This window comes from Tursiops truncatus, chromosome 18, assembly GCF_011762595.2.
Source record: "Tursiops truncatus isolate mTurTru1 chromosome 18, mTurTru1.mat.Y, whole genome shotgun sequence".
In the NCBI taxonomy this organism is placed as follows: Eukaryota; Metazoa; Chordata; class Mammalia; order Artiodactyla; family Delphinidae; genus Tursiops; species Tursiops truncatus.
In genome coordinates this window covers 20,499,329-20,516,634 of record NC_047051.1, presented here as the reverse complement: position 1 = coordinate 20,516,634, position 17,306 = coordinate 20,499,329, and the positions used below count along the sequence as shown (strand labels likewise).

General features: G+C 36.6%; 1 protein-coding gene across 1 annotated transcript in view; it reads left to right on the top strand.

The window, feature by feature from the left end:
* LRRC63 (leucine rich repeat containing 63) overlaps positions 1 to 17,306 on the top strand; it is a 41,286-nt gene that overhangs the window by 3,072 nt on the left and 20,908 nt on the right. The window contains exons 2-5 of the mRNA XM_019936419.3: positions 3,499 to 4,176; positions 4,654 to 4,722; positions 7,852 to 8,012; positions 14,508 to 14,606. Of these exons, the coding sequence (XP_019791978.2) occupies positions 3,499 to 4,176; positions 4,654 to 4,722; positions 7,852 to 8,012; positions 14,508 to 14,606 (1,007 nt within the window). The remainder of the gene's footprint in view (positions 1 to 3,498; positions 4,177 to 4,653; positions 4,723 to 7,851; positions 8,013 to 14,507; positions 14,607 to 17,306) is intronic.

Sequence of the window (17,306 nt, the reverse complement as noted above, 5' to 3'; positions counted from 1 at the left end):
AGGAATGGAGAGAAGAATTGGGACTATTCTGTTAAAAGATACTTGCCATACCCATTAGGCGGTGTAGTGTTTATTGGAAGTAGACTTAGATTCGCTGTAAATGTATATTGCAAACTCTAGGGCAACCACTTTTTAAAAAATTTTATAAGTATAATTGATATGCTAAGAAAGGAATGAAATTGAAGGAGAGAAACTGACTCATAAAATTCTCACCTAAAACCAGAAAAGACAGAATAAGAATGGAAGATTTCAAAAAGACAAAGAAGTAAAACAACTGCAATGAATAGAAAACTTTACAAATGTGGTAGATGTTAAGCCAATGATGTCAGTAATTCGTTAAAACGTGAATGGTCTAAGTGTACCACTTAAATGATAGAAACTGTCAGAGTAGATAAAAGACAAGAGCTAATTATATACTGTCTGCAAGAAACTTCCTTTAAATATAAAAACAGATAGATGAAATGTAAAGGGATAGAGAAAGATACATCATACTAACACTAATCAAAAGAAAGCTGGAAGTGTATATGTGTCAATGCTACTCTCTCACTTCGTCCCCGCTTCCCATCCCCCGCCCTCCACCCCTGCCACAGTGTCCTCAAGTCCATTCTCTATGTCTGCGTCTTTATTCCTGTCCCGCCCTTAGGTTCATCAGAACCATTTTTGTTTTTAGATTCCATATATATGTGTTAATATACAGTAATATCTTTTTCTGACTTCTTCACTCTATATGACAGACTCAAGGTCCATCCACCTCACTACAAATAACTCAATTTCATTTCTTTTTATGGCTGAGTAATGGTCCATTGTACATATGTGCCACATCTTCTTTATCCATTCATCTGTTGATGGACACTTAGGTTGCTTCCATGTCCTGGCTATTGTACATAGTGCTACAGTGAACGTTGTGGTACATGATTCTTTTTGAATTATGGCTTTCTCAGGGTATATGCCCAGTAGTGGGATTGCTGGGTCACATGGTAGTTCTATTTTTAGTTTTTTGAGGAACCTCCATACTGTTCTCCATAGTGTCCGTATCAATTTACATTCCCACCAACAATGCAAGAGGGTTCCCTTTTCTCCACACTCTCTCCAGCATTTATTGTTTGTAGATTTTTTGATGGTGGCCATTCTGATTGGTGTGAGGTGATACCTCATTGTGGTTTTGACTTGCATTTCTCTAATGATTAGTGACGATGAGCATCCTCTCATGTGTTTGTTGGCAATCTGTAAAATAGATAGCTAGTGGGAAGCAGCTGCATAGCACAGGGAGATCAGCTCGGTGCTTTGTGACCTAGATGGGTGGGATAGGGAGGGTGGGAGGGAGACACAAGAGGGAGGGGATATGGCGATATACGTATATGTATAGCTGATTCACTTTGTTATACAGCAGAAACTAACACAACATTGTAAAACAATTATACTCCAATAAAGATGTAAAAAAAAAAGAAAAAAAAGCTGGAGTAGCTATGTTCATTGGCTTGTTTTCTTATTGTTGAGTTGAAGACCTCTTTATTTTGGATGCAATTCCTTTATCAGATGAGTGTTTTGCAAATATTTTCTCTCAGTGCATGGCTTGTCTTTTTATTCTTTTAAGAATGTCTTTCACAGAGTAGAAGTTTTTAATTTTAATGAAGTCTAACTTAACCATGTTTTCTTTCATGGATTGTTGTTTTGGTGTCATCTCTAAAAAGTCATTCTGAATAGCACAGGGAACTCTATTCGATACTCTGTAATGACCTATATGGGAAAATAATCTAAAAAAAACGGAGTGGATAGATGTGTATGTATAACTGACTCACTTTGCTGCACAGCAGAAACTAACACAACATTGTAAAGCAACTATACTCCAATAAAAAAATACATTAAGAATAAAAGTCACTGCCACACCTAACATCACCTAGATTTTGCTCATGTTATGTTTTGTTTTAATATGAGAGAGAGAGAAAGGAAAGTTGAACACGGTGGTGTAACCATTTTATGGAACGAGCTAGCTTTGATAAGTTCCATATAAGCAGGAAGCAAACATTATCCTTCTCCTACTACTGCTCTTTAAACTCACACGGCACACATCTCTCTACCGAGGCTTTTCTAGTCACTTTCATCTATTAGCCTTGTCTCATTTTTAGATATTAAGTCCAATCTAAATCAATACTTTCATCTAGCATGTAATTAAACCTTGCCCTTTCTCCCAGCTCAGACTAGGTCTGCTAATTTTTAGACAAGCCAAGGGAAACAGGGGCATGATAAATGCGTCCATCTTGTTCTTTTACTTCTCTTCCCCAACTCATAGTTTCTGGTATCTTCATAGGTGTGGCTAGGAGTGGGAAAGAGTTAAGGAGTTAAGAGTGAAGGTGAGAATCCGTCATCAGTCTCTGTACCCCCCTGAAATGCCAGAAGGTAGAGGTCAAGTAGATTCACGGATTCTCTTGCCTTACACAAGTTGCGACACAGCAATGGGAGGGCCAATACATTTCTGTTACTCTGTAGGTATAAGGGGGTTGGGGGAACCATGGCAGGGAATGATGAGATGTTATCTTCTCCTTGTGGCATACACTCCTGTGCTCTGTAGATGGTTCTCTGAGAATCCCCCTCACTTGGTTTGAGGTCGGGGTAAATCCTCCTCTACCCACCACAAGGAGGGGAAGATCGGAGAAACACATAGCACGCCAATAGCTCAATTCAGAAGAAATCCTCTCTGCGAATGTAGATCAACCTCTAGCCATCTCTCATATACAGACAACAGGTGAGACTTGGGCTTGTTTTGGCCATCTCTTTGCAAATCTTGCCTTAATGAATCTCTTATCTTCTCATCAGAATGCTGAGGTCCTCATCATTTATTGTACTCAACTGAGATGATGGACAAAAATGTTATTTAACATTCTGTCACAGAAGAAAGAGAAAGCACGATTTCATATAGTGAGGTCCCTAAGAATGCAGGCACAGTGCATTTTCTGGACCTAAGAGAGATAAGAATACTTCTGGTTGTAACCTGAGTGAACTTGTGGTACCCTGTAGCCAGTATCAGCATGTTATCATGTTCCAAAGCCATCTTGGTCTGATATCTGGCTTTGAAAAGAAATGTAAATCTTTGCTCAAAGAAGTTTCAAATGAGGAAGTGATAATGATAAATAGCGAAACTTCACTGAGTCATTTTTACCTCTCCATATTGCCAGAGTTTTCTGTGGCAACTGCTCAAAAATCTCCCTTTATGTCCTACTCTTCTTCATCCATTCTGTTCTTCCAGGAGTAGCCCCCTACTCTTTCTAAATCTAGTATAATTTAGCCGTCCTGATTCTCCAATTGTTCATGCAAACTTTATCCCAGTAAGGTAAGCAGAAGTCCTGATAGCTGAGTGAGTGTATACAGAAACGTTTTTATAAGGTGAGAGAGGGTGAGTGGATAAAGAAAAGCTATGAATGCTGAGACGTTAATAGTTCTGCCCCTGACACCTTGATAAACATAATCTAATTCTGCCTTATTTTTTTTTTTCTGGTTTAGGAAAGACTGGTGAAACTAAGCTACCACGTGTACGGTTCATTCCAGATAAAACCGCTTCATTTGAAAGAGATAAAACTAGTTTTCCTGATGTTCCAAGAGATCAGTCACAACCCCCTGTTAATATTCAAAATCTCTTTCTTGATCATCATGTACAAAAAAGAGTGACTACTATTTCAACAACCACAAAATCTTCTAAGCATGTCTATTGGCACATTCCAGAGACTGCTACTGGTTCCATATTTTTTCCCAAGTGTTGTTCAGCTTCAAGTCGAATTTTTGGGAAAGAAACAAGCAAGATGGAAAGTTCCAGAAAATCAGAAGAGCCATTAAAAATAACAAATATTTATGCTAACATTTTAAAAGAGATTCTGATTCTCTCCTCAGAGTTCTCCAAACTACCAAGTGCCCCTTCTTCAGTGCCCACTCCCAAACTCAAGGAAGTTCATTCTGACCAGTTTTTACAAATGAGCAGTACCTATACTTTTAAGCAGCCCCTGTTACGTTTAAGTGCAACAGTGCCAATCCCTGTACCGAGGACTATACCTGTTAAAGCTGAAAGTCAGCAGTCTGACCGTTTACAATGTCGTACGGTGACACTAAATATTAAAGATTTTCCAGGTTCCATTTTCACACCGACGCCAGTTTTACCAAGGAAACCTCTAAGACAGTCTGTGATAGGTAAATCCAGTCTGAACATGGTCTGTAATAATGGGGTCAAGTAGAGCAAAAGGGAGAGAAGGCATCCAAGCATATGGTGGTTCCCCCTTGGGTCTGCAGAATGGGATGGTGGGATCCCTTTTCACCTGTACATTTAATATATGGGGCAGAATGCAGTAGCAGAAATCCTGACCTTGCAGGTCTGCCAAGGGCAAACTGGGAACTCCACCCAGATGGTGGTGATGGGAACCAGATAAAGCAGTTCAAAGGATCAGAAAAGCTCACATAAAGGAGGAGTGTGAATGAACAGTCGTCTGTAAGGTGGTCTAGATGAACTCTAGAAGCAGAATGCCAGTGCTCATGGATGCCTTCATGGGCACTTTTCCATGGATAACCTCAATTCATTAAAAGATGAACAATTATAATGAAGTCATAATACCCTCAACATGAATTTTCACACGAATTTAAACATTATCCTATTTTAAATTTTTTTCCTAGAAAGTCATGTAACAGAACATGAACGTGTAGAAAGTGTCCCAAAGCAAAGCATGCTGAACGTATGTGAAGGTAAATGCTAGGTTTATATCATTCTTTTAAAAATTGTATATATGATTATCTCTCCATAAAAGTATTTGTGATTTTGTGTGTTTGTGTATATGTGTGTGATTCACACATATGTCCCACCTCATTTTCCATTCCTTAAGCTATTTACTCAGCAACTATTTTTAGAGTGTTGACTATAAACCCAACTTTGTACTGATGTTGGGAACATATAAGATGGAGTATTCTTAATCTGGATGGAGAAGATAGACATGCAATCATGACAGTTAACTGCTTGCCATGTGCCAGCACTGTTTTAAGTGCTTTGACCTTAGTTACGTAGCAGAAACAAATGAGAAATCATCTTTAGAGAAAGATTACATCATCCTACGTCTCACACTATTTCTATAAACGATTTCACAAATACAGTGTATAGTAAACAATTCACAATTGTCAGGTACACAAAGAAAAACAAAATGAATGAAAACTAGCAGCAACAGTAAGCAGTAGAAACATACCCACAGGAGTTCCAGCTATTAGAATGATCAGATTCAGATTTTTAAATAACCTAATGACTTGGTTCTAGCCAAGATTGAGTAGCTTGTATTGGACAATCCCTCCCACCAAAATCAGTTATTAAAGCTGCCCACAAATACATAAAATAACCACTGAGGTTACTGGAGAGTAACCCTTGCAAGCATGACTTGAGTGGTTACCATCTTTGAAATAAGCTGAATTAGCTGTACATTTACCTTGGCTTTTTCTTGAGGGGATTTGTGGTGTTGGCGAACAGGGCACAGGTAGAAAGAAGGTGATAGTTTTACTGGATTGAAGAGATAGCAGTCAGACGTCAGAGTTGACAAGATAGCTGGGATAGAGGGGTAATATATCAGAGAGGAGAGAACGGAATTCAAATACCTGCATACAAACTCCCTTAAGAGTGTTGGCTGATTTCTAAGCTGGGCATGTACAGGACAATACGCTAAGAAACACAGCAGAAACCATCAGCTGAGATGCTAAGGAAGTGCGCCTAGATTTTGACAGTTGCACAGAAGGCAATTATTGGAGGTCAAGCTCTGCTGAAATGAAGGGGCCTTGGTAAACACACTGGGCTTTCAGTTGCAGACCCAGAAGACCTATGCCTTGGGAATAAGAATGATGCTCTAGGAGAAAGGACAAAACTAAAATAGGTTATCCCCTACAAAACTCAAAACCAATCCTTGATAAATCAAAGTGGTACTTCCTGCCTAGTCAAAGAAAACCTAACACTTATTAGAGACAGATAATATTATCCAGACCCTTTAAAATTTTCATTCACAATGTCCAGCATTAAACTTAAAAATCACAAGGCATCCTAAAAACAGGATAAAAGGTCTGGGAACCAGTAGAAAGAGGCAAAAGAAAGAGAACCATAGGATCAGGTATTGGGGTTTTCAAACAAGGATGTTAAAATAACTATGATTACTATGTTGAAGAAAATAAAAAGTTGAAGAATTTTATCAGAGAACTGGAATTTCTGCTTTTAAAAATTAGAGTCATATAAAATTTTAGAACAGAAAAAGTAATATAACAAATTAACGATTCACAGATGTGTTTAGTAGGAGATTATACACAGAAGAACACTCCAGACATAAAACTTTCTCTTTTTTCCCCAGTTGTATTGAGATACAATTCACATGCAACTCTGTATAAAGTTAAGGTATACAATATAATGATTTGATACATGAATATACAGTATGGTGAAATGATTACCACAATAAATTCAGTTAATACCCATCACCTGACAACTTTTTCTTGCTACAAGAAATTTTAGGCTTCACTCTCTCAGAAACTTTCAAATATACACTGTAGTATCATTAACTACAGCAGCCATAAGACTTTCTGAGCACACTACCCTTCCAGCAGTTCCCTATCCCTGTCTGTGACATAAATTAACCACTGGGTCTCCTCCACATCATAGGCCTAAACCAGTCATGTTACCATTTCTGACTTAGGGAGTTTATTCCACTCTGGTGTTTCCCTCTTTGAAAAGTTCCCAGGGAAGTTTAAGCATCCTGAGATCCTTCAGAGATCTTTCAGGGAATTTCTAACCACCTCTGCACCTCCATCTCCCTCCTTTTCACTCAAAAATCAACTGCTTGAGCTTAGCCCGTAAGTGTGGGTGGGCAGGAAGCAGGCCACAGACTTAATTCTTAACTCATTCTCCATTCCTCTTGCTCCATTCCCTCCCAAAAGACAAGGAATCTCCATATCACATCATACATCTTTCTTCATTCTGTGGTTAACTTTCACATCGATTGACCTGAAATGGGCACAAAGGCCTATTTTAGAAATTAACAACTGAACATTGTTTTCTTTGGTCTAGGATGCCTCGTTTCTTCTCATTGAAGCAATGGTATAAGAATTATTCAGATAAAATATGTTGCAGCAAGTAATACAGCAAGAATGGCTGGAAGTGTAAAATATATTTCAAAATATTTTCCTGCCACACCTGGGTGTGTGCTTGAACATGCCATTTTTGACAAAAGGGGAAACCCACAAGGGTTGTGATAAAGTAAATGTAGGTGGTCGCTGTTTGGCTACTCCTGAGTTGTCTGCTTCCCCCCACCCCTTTCTTGTGTGAGGTCTTTAAACTGAGGGAAGAGCTTAGTTACACAGGGTATTTGAATCACGCATCAATGCGATATTAAAGCAAAAAGCAAGATTTCTCCTTGGGATATGATCTCTATCTGATATATGCTTATATGATGTCCTTTATTCATTTTGTGAAGAAAGAAGTTGTTTATGTAATTCATCATAAAATAAGATGTTTTTACATATAGCACAAGACTCAGACTGATGGAATCTAAATTATTGAGGTAGAAATCTATGAGCTTATGGTTTTCTTTTGGGAAGAAAAGTTTGCTATCTAATATTAGTCTGCTATCTAATATTAAAATGTTTGGCCAACAGAACCAACTGAGGTTGGGTGGATGGAGGTTATAGGGAATCTCCAGCATGAGGTTGGGTGGGTGAAAGTTATGGGGAATCTCTTCCAAAGGAGGCATCCAGGTAACCTATTTATGATGACTTACTGTTATCATAACATGAATACCTTTTAACTTTCACTCTAAGTGATGACACATTTACGTTTCCTGTCTTGTTTTGTTTATTTAGGTAGCATTAAATCTAGAAAAATCGAAACCTCAGTGTCACATATCGTACATTGTGAAGGTTTTAAGGCTGTTGTGGCAACACGCTATGGAACAGTAACATCCATGACCAAGATGGCCATAGTAACCTGTCAAATTCATGGAAGAAATGCACTTAATCTTAAGGTATACTACGTCTTCTCAATGGCAACTTCCTGTTGTATTATCGGTCATTTTTGTTTTAGGTTTCCTAACTTAGGTTATTCTCCATGGTATTGAAGGAACAACATAAAGTGGTGGTGGTTGAGGGAGTAATGGAGTTGTATAGTAACAAAACTTTTGTGTGCTGTTGAAGTTAACTTGGTATCAATCCAAACTAGATGTTTTAAATTTAGGATGCTGATCGTAATCTTCATGGTAACCACTCCTAAGAAACTATCTTAAAAATGTACACAAAAGGGAATGAGAAAGGAATCAACATGACAGATTACAAAAAATTAATTAAACACCAAGGAGGCAGTAATGTAGTAAACGTGGAATAACAACAACAAAAATTCCAGAAAAGGCAAAACTATGGTGACAGTAAATATATCAGTGGTTGTAAGGGATTTTGGAGGGAGGGAGGGAAGGATGAATAGGAGGAACACAGGGGATTTTTAGGGCAGTGAAATTATTCTGTATGATACTGTCATAATGGATACACATTTCATTATACATCTGTCAAGACCCATTGAATATACAACAAAAGGTCTGAACTCTAACATAATTTACAGATTTATGTTGATAATGATGTGCTAATGTGAGTCCACTGATTGTGACAAATATACTGGTGTGTGAGATGTTGATGTCGGGAGAGGTACTGGATGTGTGTGGGGAAGGGGTATGTGGAAAAGAAAGATCTCAAATAAGTAACCTAACTTTGCACTTTAAGGAACTTGAACAAAAGAGCAAACTACACCCAAAATTAGCAGAAAGAAGGAAATAAAGATTAGAACAGAGATAAATGAAACAGAGGATAGAAAAGCAATAGAGAGAATCAATGAAACCAAAAGTTAGTTCTTTGAAAAGAATGACAAAGTTGACCTTTGGCTAGACTAAGAAAAAATAGAGAGAAGATCCAAATAAATAAAATCAGAAATGAAAATGGAAACATTTCTACTGGCTTCACAGAAGCAGAAAGGATTATAAGAGAATACTATGAACAACTGCATGCCTGCAAATTAAATATCCTAGATGAAATGAAACATTTTCTAGTAAAACATAAATTACCAAAACTGACTCAACAACAAATAGAAATTTGAGCAGACCTATAAAAAGTAAAGAGATTGAATAAATTATCAAAACCTCCCAACAAAGAACAGTGCAGGTCCAGATAGCTTTATGGGTGAATTCTGCTAATCGTTTAAAGAAAAAGGAACATATATACTTCTCTAAATCTTCCAGAAAATAAAAGAGGAAGGAACACCACCCAATTCCACTGTTGTGCTGGTGGAGGGGGCGGGAATCCCACATCACCCAACAGTTCTTGGACACCAGCTGGGTGTCCTACAATTCAACTCAATTCTGACACTATCTACCCAGAGATAACATCAGATTCCACACGTAAAGTGCTCAGTCCCATAAGACTGCTCTACACTTCAGACGCCGATCACAAGCCCAGGTGGTTACCTGTGATTCTGACCAACCAGCTACAGACTGGAGGTTCCAAGGACCCCCTCCAACTCAGGATGCCAATCACAAGTTGTTACCTATAGTTCTGATTGACTGGCTATAAATCAGAAATTCCCACGACCCCTCCTGATTAATTCGCTAGAGTGGCTCACAGAACTCAGGAAAGCTATTTACTTACTTGATTACTGGTTTATTACAAAGGATATTAAGGGATGTGAATCAACAGTTATATGAAGAAAAACATAGGACATGGTATGAGGAAAGGGTGTGGAGACCCTACACCCTCTCCAGGTGCTACTCTCCCCAAATCTCCACGTGTTCACAGACCTGGAAGCTCTCCAAATCCTGTCCTTCTGGTTTTTATGGAGGTTTCATTAATAGTATAATTGATTAAATCATTGGCCACTGCTGATTGAGCTCAGTCTTCAATCCCTTTCCCTCTTCAGAGGTGAGGGGACTGAAAGTTCCAACCTTCTAATCACATGGTTGGTTCTTCTGACACCCAGCCCCTTTCAAAAGTCACCTCACCAACATAAATCCAGTTGTTGTGGAAAGGTGTTTGTTATGAATAACAAGACACCCATTTCGCCTTTATGGTTCTGAAGCAATTTCAGGAGCTGAAGATAAGAGAATAAGTATTATGACAAAAGATGCTCCCATTGCTCTTATTGTTCAGGAAATTCCAAGGGTTTTGGGAGCTGGTAGCGAGGAACCATGGATAAAGTCCAACTATATATGAGAAATATATTTTGGTCATTCAGATGACCAAATACATTTTTTAACAAGTAAAAATATCAACAACATATAACACATTTTATGCTATCAGTATAACCCAGATATCAAGGGAAGATAAAGACACCACAAGAAAACTACAGATCAATATCCTTTGTTAATTAATTAATAAAATTGCTAAATCCATGATGGGATTAAGAAAAAAAGAAACACTAAATACCAAATTCAAAATTTAAAAAGGGGAAATCACCACATTTCCTACAGACATTAAAATAGAAAATAATGAAATAATAAGAACATTTTCCCAATAAATGCAACAACTGTGATGAAATGGAAAAATTTTTTGAAAAACACAACTTGCTGAAACAGACACAACAAGGACTAGAACATCAGAAAAGTCTTGCACCTGTAAAAACCTAATTGAAATTTTAATTAAGAGCCTTCACACAGAGAAAGCTCCAGGCACAAACAGCCTCACTGGTGATTCTATCAGACAATGAAGAAGGAAATAATATCAGTTTAGGCTAACTCCTTCAGAAATCAGAGGAGGAAGAACACTTGCTAACTCATTGTTTGATGCCTGTGTAACTCTCCTACTATCTCTTCAGATATTGCTCCCGTCTCATTCCTTTTGTCGTCTTCTTATCAGACTCCAGCTACATGTATCTTAGGCCTTTTCATCTTGTCCCATATATCCCTTACTCTCTTCCTGTATCCCTTTTACTTTCTGTGCTTTATTCTGAGCATTTTCTTCTTACCTAAATTCTGGTTCATTCATTCTCTTTTCAGCTTTGTGAAATCTGCTGTTAAACCCTTTATCAAGTCCTTAATTTTGGTTGGTTTCTTTTATAATCTAATTTCTTTGAACTTTAAATTCTTTATCTTATAATTTGATTTTTCGAGGCTATTAATCACAGTTAACTTTTTTTTTTGTTTAACACATCTGACGTATCCAAAATATGGACCTTCCATGGGCCTATTTCTATGGTCTATCATTTCTCTTGATTTTTGTCCAAGTATCTTTTTGCACGTCTTTTTATTTTTGATTGCATGATAGATGTTGTGTAGAAATAATTTGAGCCCATAGATAATGTTATATTCTTCCAAAATTTTTTTATTGTTGCTTCTGACAGGCAAAGAGACTAGGGGATGTTCATCTTAATCTAATCAAAATCAGCTGGTTTAATGCTGGACTTTAATTTTGGTAGAGATTTCCTGTTAAACTTCTTTCCTAAGGCTGTAGCCTTTTAGCCACCTCATATCAAGTCTGAAGTCCCTTCTCCTTGGGAAGCCCTGAATTCCAATTTTTGTCTCCCTAGCCCTGTGAGACTGGCTATAGTTCGCCACCACAGCTTTGGATTAGGCAAATGACTTTTGGAGAAAAATAGTGTTGAGTGCTGTGTTTAACACCCTGAGATTCCCTTCTTTCTGGAATTTTGGCTCCTTAAGACCTAGCTACTTTAGTCATTCTCCAAGTCTCTGTTGTGTTGTGTTTGTTTCCATTTTTGGTTTTAGTTGAAGGGCTGGTTTGAAACAAGGCTGTTGCCCGTTAGTATAAGTGAAAAAATCAGATTATCTGGTTTTGAAGTGAATTACTTTATTTATTTCTTTTTAAATAAATTTATTTATTTTTGGCTGCGTTGGGTCTTCACTGCTGCACACAGGCTTTCTCTAGTTGTGGCGAGCAGGGCCTACTCTTCATTGCAGTGCATGGGCTTCTCATTGTGGTGGCTTCTCTTGTTTCGGAACACGGGCTCTAGGCTCACGGGCTTCAGTAGTTGTGGTGCATGGGCTCAGTAGTTGTGGCTCGTGGGCTCTAGAGCGTAGGCTCAGTAGTTGTGGTGCATGGGCTTAGTTGCTCTGCGGCATGTGGGATCTTCCCGGTCCAGGGATTGAACCTGTGTCCCCTGCACTGTCAGGTGGATTCTTAGCCACTGTGCCACCAGGGAAGTCCCAAAGTGAATTACTTTAAATCAGAGGTTGGCAAGGTTTTTCTGTAATGGGACAGATAAGTAAAATTTTAGACTTTGAAGTCTACATGGTCTCTGTCACAACTAATCAACTCTGTTGTGTAGTATAAGAACAGCCATATCACAACACCCAAACTTAGAGTGTGGCTGTGTTCCAATAAAACTTTATTTATAGAAACAGGTGGCAGACTGTAGCTCACTGATTCCTGCTTTAAATCGAGGAAGAGTATATCTTCTAAAGAGTTAAATGGAGCTAGTCAAGAGAAACATCTACTTACACAGTCATCAATATTATTTTAAAAGAATATGTGACTCCAGAGTAGAATCCTGAGCTCTGTGGGGATGATATAAAAGAATTAAAAGTAATAACTTCTAATCTATCTCATGGACTTATTAAGGAAAATGAATAGAATTTACACACAAAAAATGTACTGATTAATTTAATACAGACTCAGTGCATCAATGCTTAAATGTTGCTAGAGCAATTCAAGAGCTCGAGAAAGCCTCCACTTTCTTGGTGTTGTTTAATTCTTCACATCCTTATCATGGTAACTGCAGCAAACAGGTTTTATGATGGGATGGTAAAAGAGAGATCCAGCATACCTATGCTGGTCAGACCTCATAGTATATCCACAGTGAAGGTTCCTGGGATTCCATGAGGCAATAAGAAGGTCCTGGATAGTCACTCATTCAGCCAATATTTAGTAATAACCCACTATGTACCCAGTGGTACACTATGTATCTCATTATGTATCAGTGTGCAAAACAGAAAAAAAAAAACCTATTTCATGGAGCTTATACTTTAGTGGGATGAGATCATACATACATACATTTATATATAGTCTGTCCTCTGGTGATAAGAGTTATGAAGAAAAATAAAGCAAGTGGAGGGGACAGAAAGCCATCAATGGGGCACTGGTTTGAGAGGTTGCTATTTGTGATAGGATGTGATGACTTACGAGCAGACAGCTGCCTATAAGCAACCTGTGAATGAAGTGAGAAGATACTTCATGGGAATAGATGGGGGAAGAGTTTTCCAGGCAGAAGAAAATGTAAAGGCACTAGTTATCTGAGCACACTTAGTGGAATGATTACAGACTGTGACAGACACTTTCCTGCTACATAATTTAGTGTACTACTAGTTATGTCGAGAAGAGATGAAAGTTTAGTGACAGGAAGAAAGAACACCTACTCTTCTATAGGTGTATATTTCTACCAACATCTAGACATTTACAAATATTGATACTTTAATAAGAGGTCAGTCTTGAAACCAGTACTGTCAATTCTAAGATTCTTTAGCCATGAACCTCATCTCTCTCATACAGTGCATGCCATAACCCAATGCATTGGTAGCAATGCCTCCCTTCACTATAAGCTGAGGTTTGATCCTTCAGCATTAGAGTTCCTTGGTTCATTCAGCTGAACACTACTGATTCTATGCTACTTAAGAAACAAATGTACCAACTTTCCTGGAATATTAAAGACACTGGGGGCACTAAGCATGTCTTGGTCAATTTGGGCTGCTATGACAAAATGCCATAGAGTGGCTTTAAAAATGGACATTTACTTCTCACAGTTCTGGTGGCTGGGAAGTCTGACACTGAGGTGTCAGCCAATTTGGTTCCTGGTGAGCGCTCTCTTTTTCACAGCTGACTTTTTGCTGTATCCTCACATGTGGAGAGAAAGAGATCTCTGGTCCACTGTTCTTATAAGGACACTGATTCCATCGTGAGGGCTCCATCCTTAAGACCTCATCTAATCCAAATTACTTCCCAAAGACTTCACTTCTAAATGCCATCATGTTGGGGATTAGAGCTTCAACAAATGAATTTTGGGGGAACATGAACATTTAGTCCATAACAAAAGCATATGTTTTCCTCAATCAGAAATTGGCATATTTAAGCAAGAAATTTTAAGAAGACGTTAGATTAATAGAAAGATAACAGAGAAATAGAAGTAGAAACATGAAAAAAAGAGGGGGTAAAGAGAATTAAATATAAAATATATTTAATTACTTATTTCAGCATGTAGTGGACAGTCAATAAATGTTTGCTTGTTATTAACTGAAATAATGCCTTTCACACATGTAACACTATATTTATTACAGATGTAAATACTTAGTTTTTCTATTTTTTTCTTTACATATTTAAGAAATTATTATCATGAAAGACTAAAATAAATGAATGGAAGATTATTATAGGCTTGTTATTAGGTCACACATTTAGATTATGTGCTCATTTTTTTAAACACTAGTATAAAATATTTTGTGCATGGTAAATAATTCTTATCTCTTGTCACTTTCTTTTAGGGCTTTTTTCTCCTGAATTGTCCAGACCTAACATCTTTGGCTTTCCAATTGATATATCTTAATTTATCATATAATAACATCGGTTACTTTCCCACAGAAGTGAGTCCATTTTTATTATTGTATATATTGTCATAATTTATTATTATTAATAATTATAATTTAAAAATAGACACTTATGATACCCTGGAGTTACTATAAATAAATATATTTTGGATTGTATCCTAAAAGGCTCATTTTTAGAAGTACCAAAAGTATAGTACATTTTTCTTAGCAAGTCCCATGACACAATCCCCAAAGACTGTGTTATGGTCAGGCTCTCAAATATGTTCTCATAATTGTACAACGTATATAAAATTATTTATTTTTCTGATTCTGAATAAAACCTAAGATATACTTTATCCATGCTAATTGGAAGCTTTAAAGGCAATGTTTAGTGACAAGGTAATATGATGTTGTAACAAGTTTTAATTACAATAGGCTGAAATAGGATATTCTGCTTAATAAAACATACCAAGGATAATCAGATATGGGGTGAGATGATTCAATGTCATTATATAAACAAGTCATTATAAGTAATTAGGACAGATTATGTTTTCAGTGTCTTTAGTCATTGTTTCATTGGTCACGGGGTGTTTTGTTGTTTTGTGAATTGATTTCCAGAGTATTAACTTTTAGTGAATTAATTTCTAGCAAATTGACTTGCTTTCTATTTCAAACATGTAGTATTGGAAACATATATTTTCCATAATTTCTATGATATTGTGTTTTTATTTTCACTAGAAGAGTTATTTGTTCTTTTCTAGTATATCACACTAGTTTTATTAATTTGACTAAGACAAATTGACAAGAATTCCCAAGGAATACAGGGATCTTAGTTCTTCACATTAATTTTAACCTTTCTTCTAAACAGTCATATATGAGGCTTGTGCATCTGCCAAAGAATGCTCTAACCACTCAAGCAGAATGTATAACCATATGGGAGATTTTCAGGTGTAAAATATAAAGCGCTCATTTTTAAAGTGATAGAAATAAGTAGAACTTGCCATTAAAATGCAGATCAGTGTTGTACAGCTATAGATAAAATGTTCCAATGAAAATGGCAATATCCAGGCTTGGAAGGGCCGTACTAGGGGTAGGCAAATGATGCCAAGTTATTAGCATAGTGTAAGTGAAATGAATAGAAGACTAGAGGCTGGCATACATGTGGTGATTGGACAAGTTTCATGGAAAATTCAAGATGGTAGACTCTGGCAGAGACAGAGCCTACTGAAATAGTTTAGGACAGGAAAAGGTAGAAGCAGAAATGGTAAATGTAACAAACCATATAAATATATACTTGGTCTCCTTTCTTCTCGTAGCTTCTTTAAAAGACACAAAATCACGTACAGTAGTAATTAATTATAATAATGTATTGTTACGTTTGTAACATATATAGATGTAATATGTATAAAAATTATAGTACAAAAAAGGAAGAGGGAATAGAGCTATCTAGGAACAACATCTCCATATCTCACTGGAATTAAGTTAGTGTAAATCTGAAGTAGATTCTGGTAAGTCAAGGTGTATATTACAACCCCTAAAGCAATCACTAAGAAAATAACTGAAGAGAATACAGTGGGAAAAAAATCATTAAATTAATTTAAATGTTATACTAGAAAATATCCAGTTGATGCGAAAGAAGACAGTAAAGGAGGAACAAAAATGACATGACATTTAGAAAACTATAAGTGAAATTGTGATGTAAATCCAACCATGTCAATAATAACATTAAATGTTAATACATGAAACAATCCAATAAAAAAATACAGTTTGTCAGCCCCAGTGATAGTCTGTCTAAAGGAGATACACTTAAGAGTAAAAGATCCAAAGAGGTTAAAAGTAAAAGTACAGGAAAAGATATATCATGCAAATAGCAATCATAAGAAAGCTGGAGTGACTATACTAATATCAGACAAAATAAATTTTAAAACAAAAAATGTCACTAGAGATAAAGAGGGACATTTTGTCAATCTTTCAGGATGCTGTAACAACTATAAACATTTAGGTACTTAACAACAGAGCCCCAGAATACATGAAGCAAAAACTGAAAGAACTGAGGGAAGAAATAGAGAATTCAAAAATAATAGTTGGACACTTCAATACCCCACTTTCAATAACACACAGATCAACTAGACAGAAGATGAAAGTGAAATGGAAGACATGAACAACATTACAAACCAATAAGACCTAACAGACATTTATGGGACACTCCAACCAAAAGTAGCAGAATACATAATTCTCAAATTCACGTGGAACATTTTGCAGAAGAGACAATAGGTTAGTCTACAAAAAATTAAAAAAAAAATTGAAAGTCACAGAAAGTATATTTTTGGGCCACAATGAAATTTAATTAGAAATCAGTAGCTGAAAGAAATTTGGAAATAAATGGAAATTAAGCAACACACTCTTAAATAACCAATGAGTCAATGAAGAAATCAAAAGGGAAATTAAAAATTATTTTGAAATAAATAAAAATCAAAACACAACAATCCAAAATTTATGGGATGCATCTACATCAGTGCTCAGAGGGAAATTTATAGCTATCAATTACTATACTAAAAAGGAAAAAATCGAAACCTAATATTCCATCTTAAGCCACAAGAGAAAAAGAGCTAAATAAATCTAAAGAAAGAATAAGGAAGGACATAATAAAAACTAGTGAAACAGGGAACAGAAAAACAATGTCAGCAAAACCTAAAACTGTTACTTTGAAAAGATCAACAAAATTGACTAACCTGACATAAACTGACCAAGAAAAAA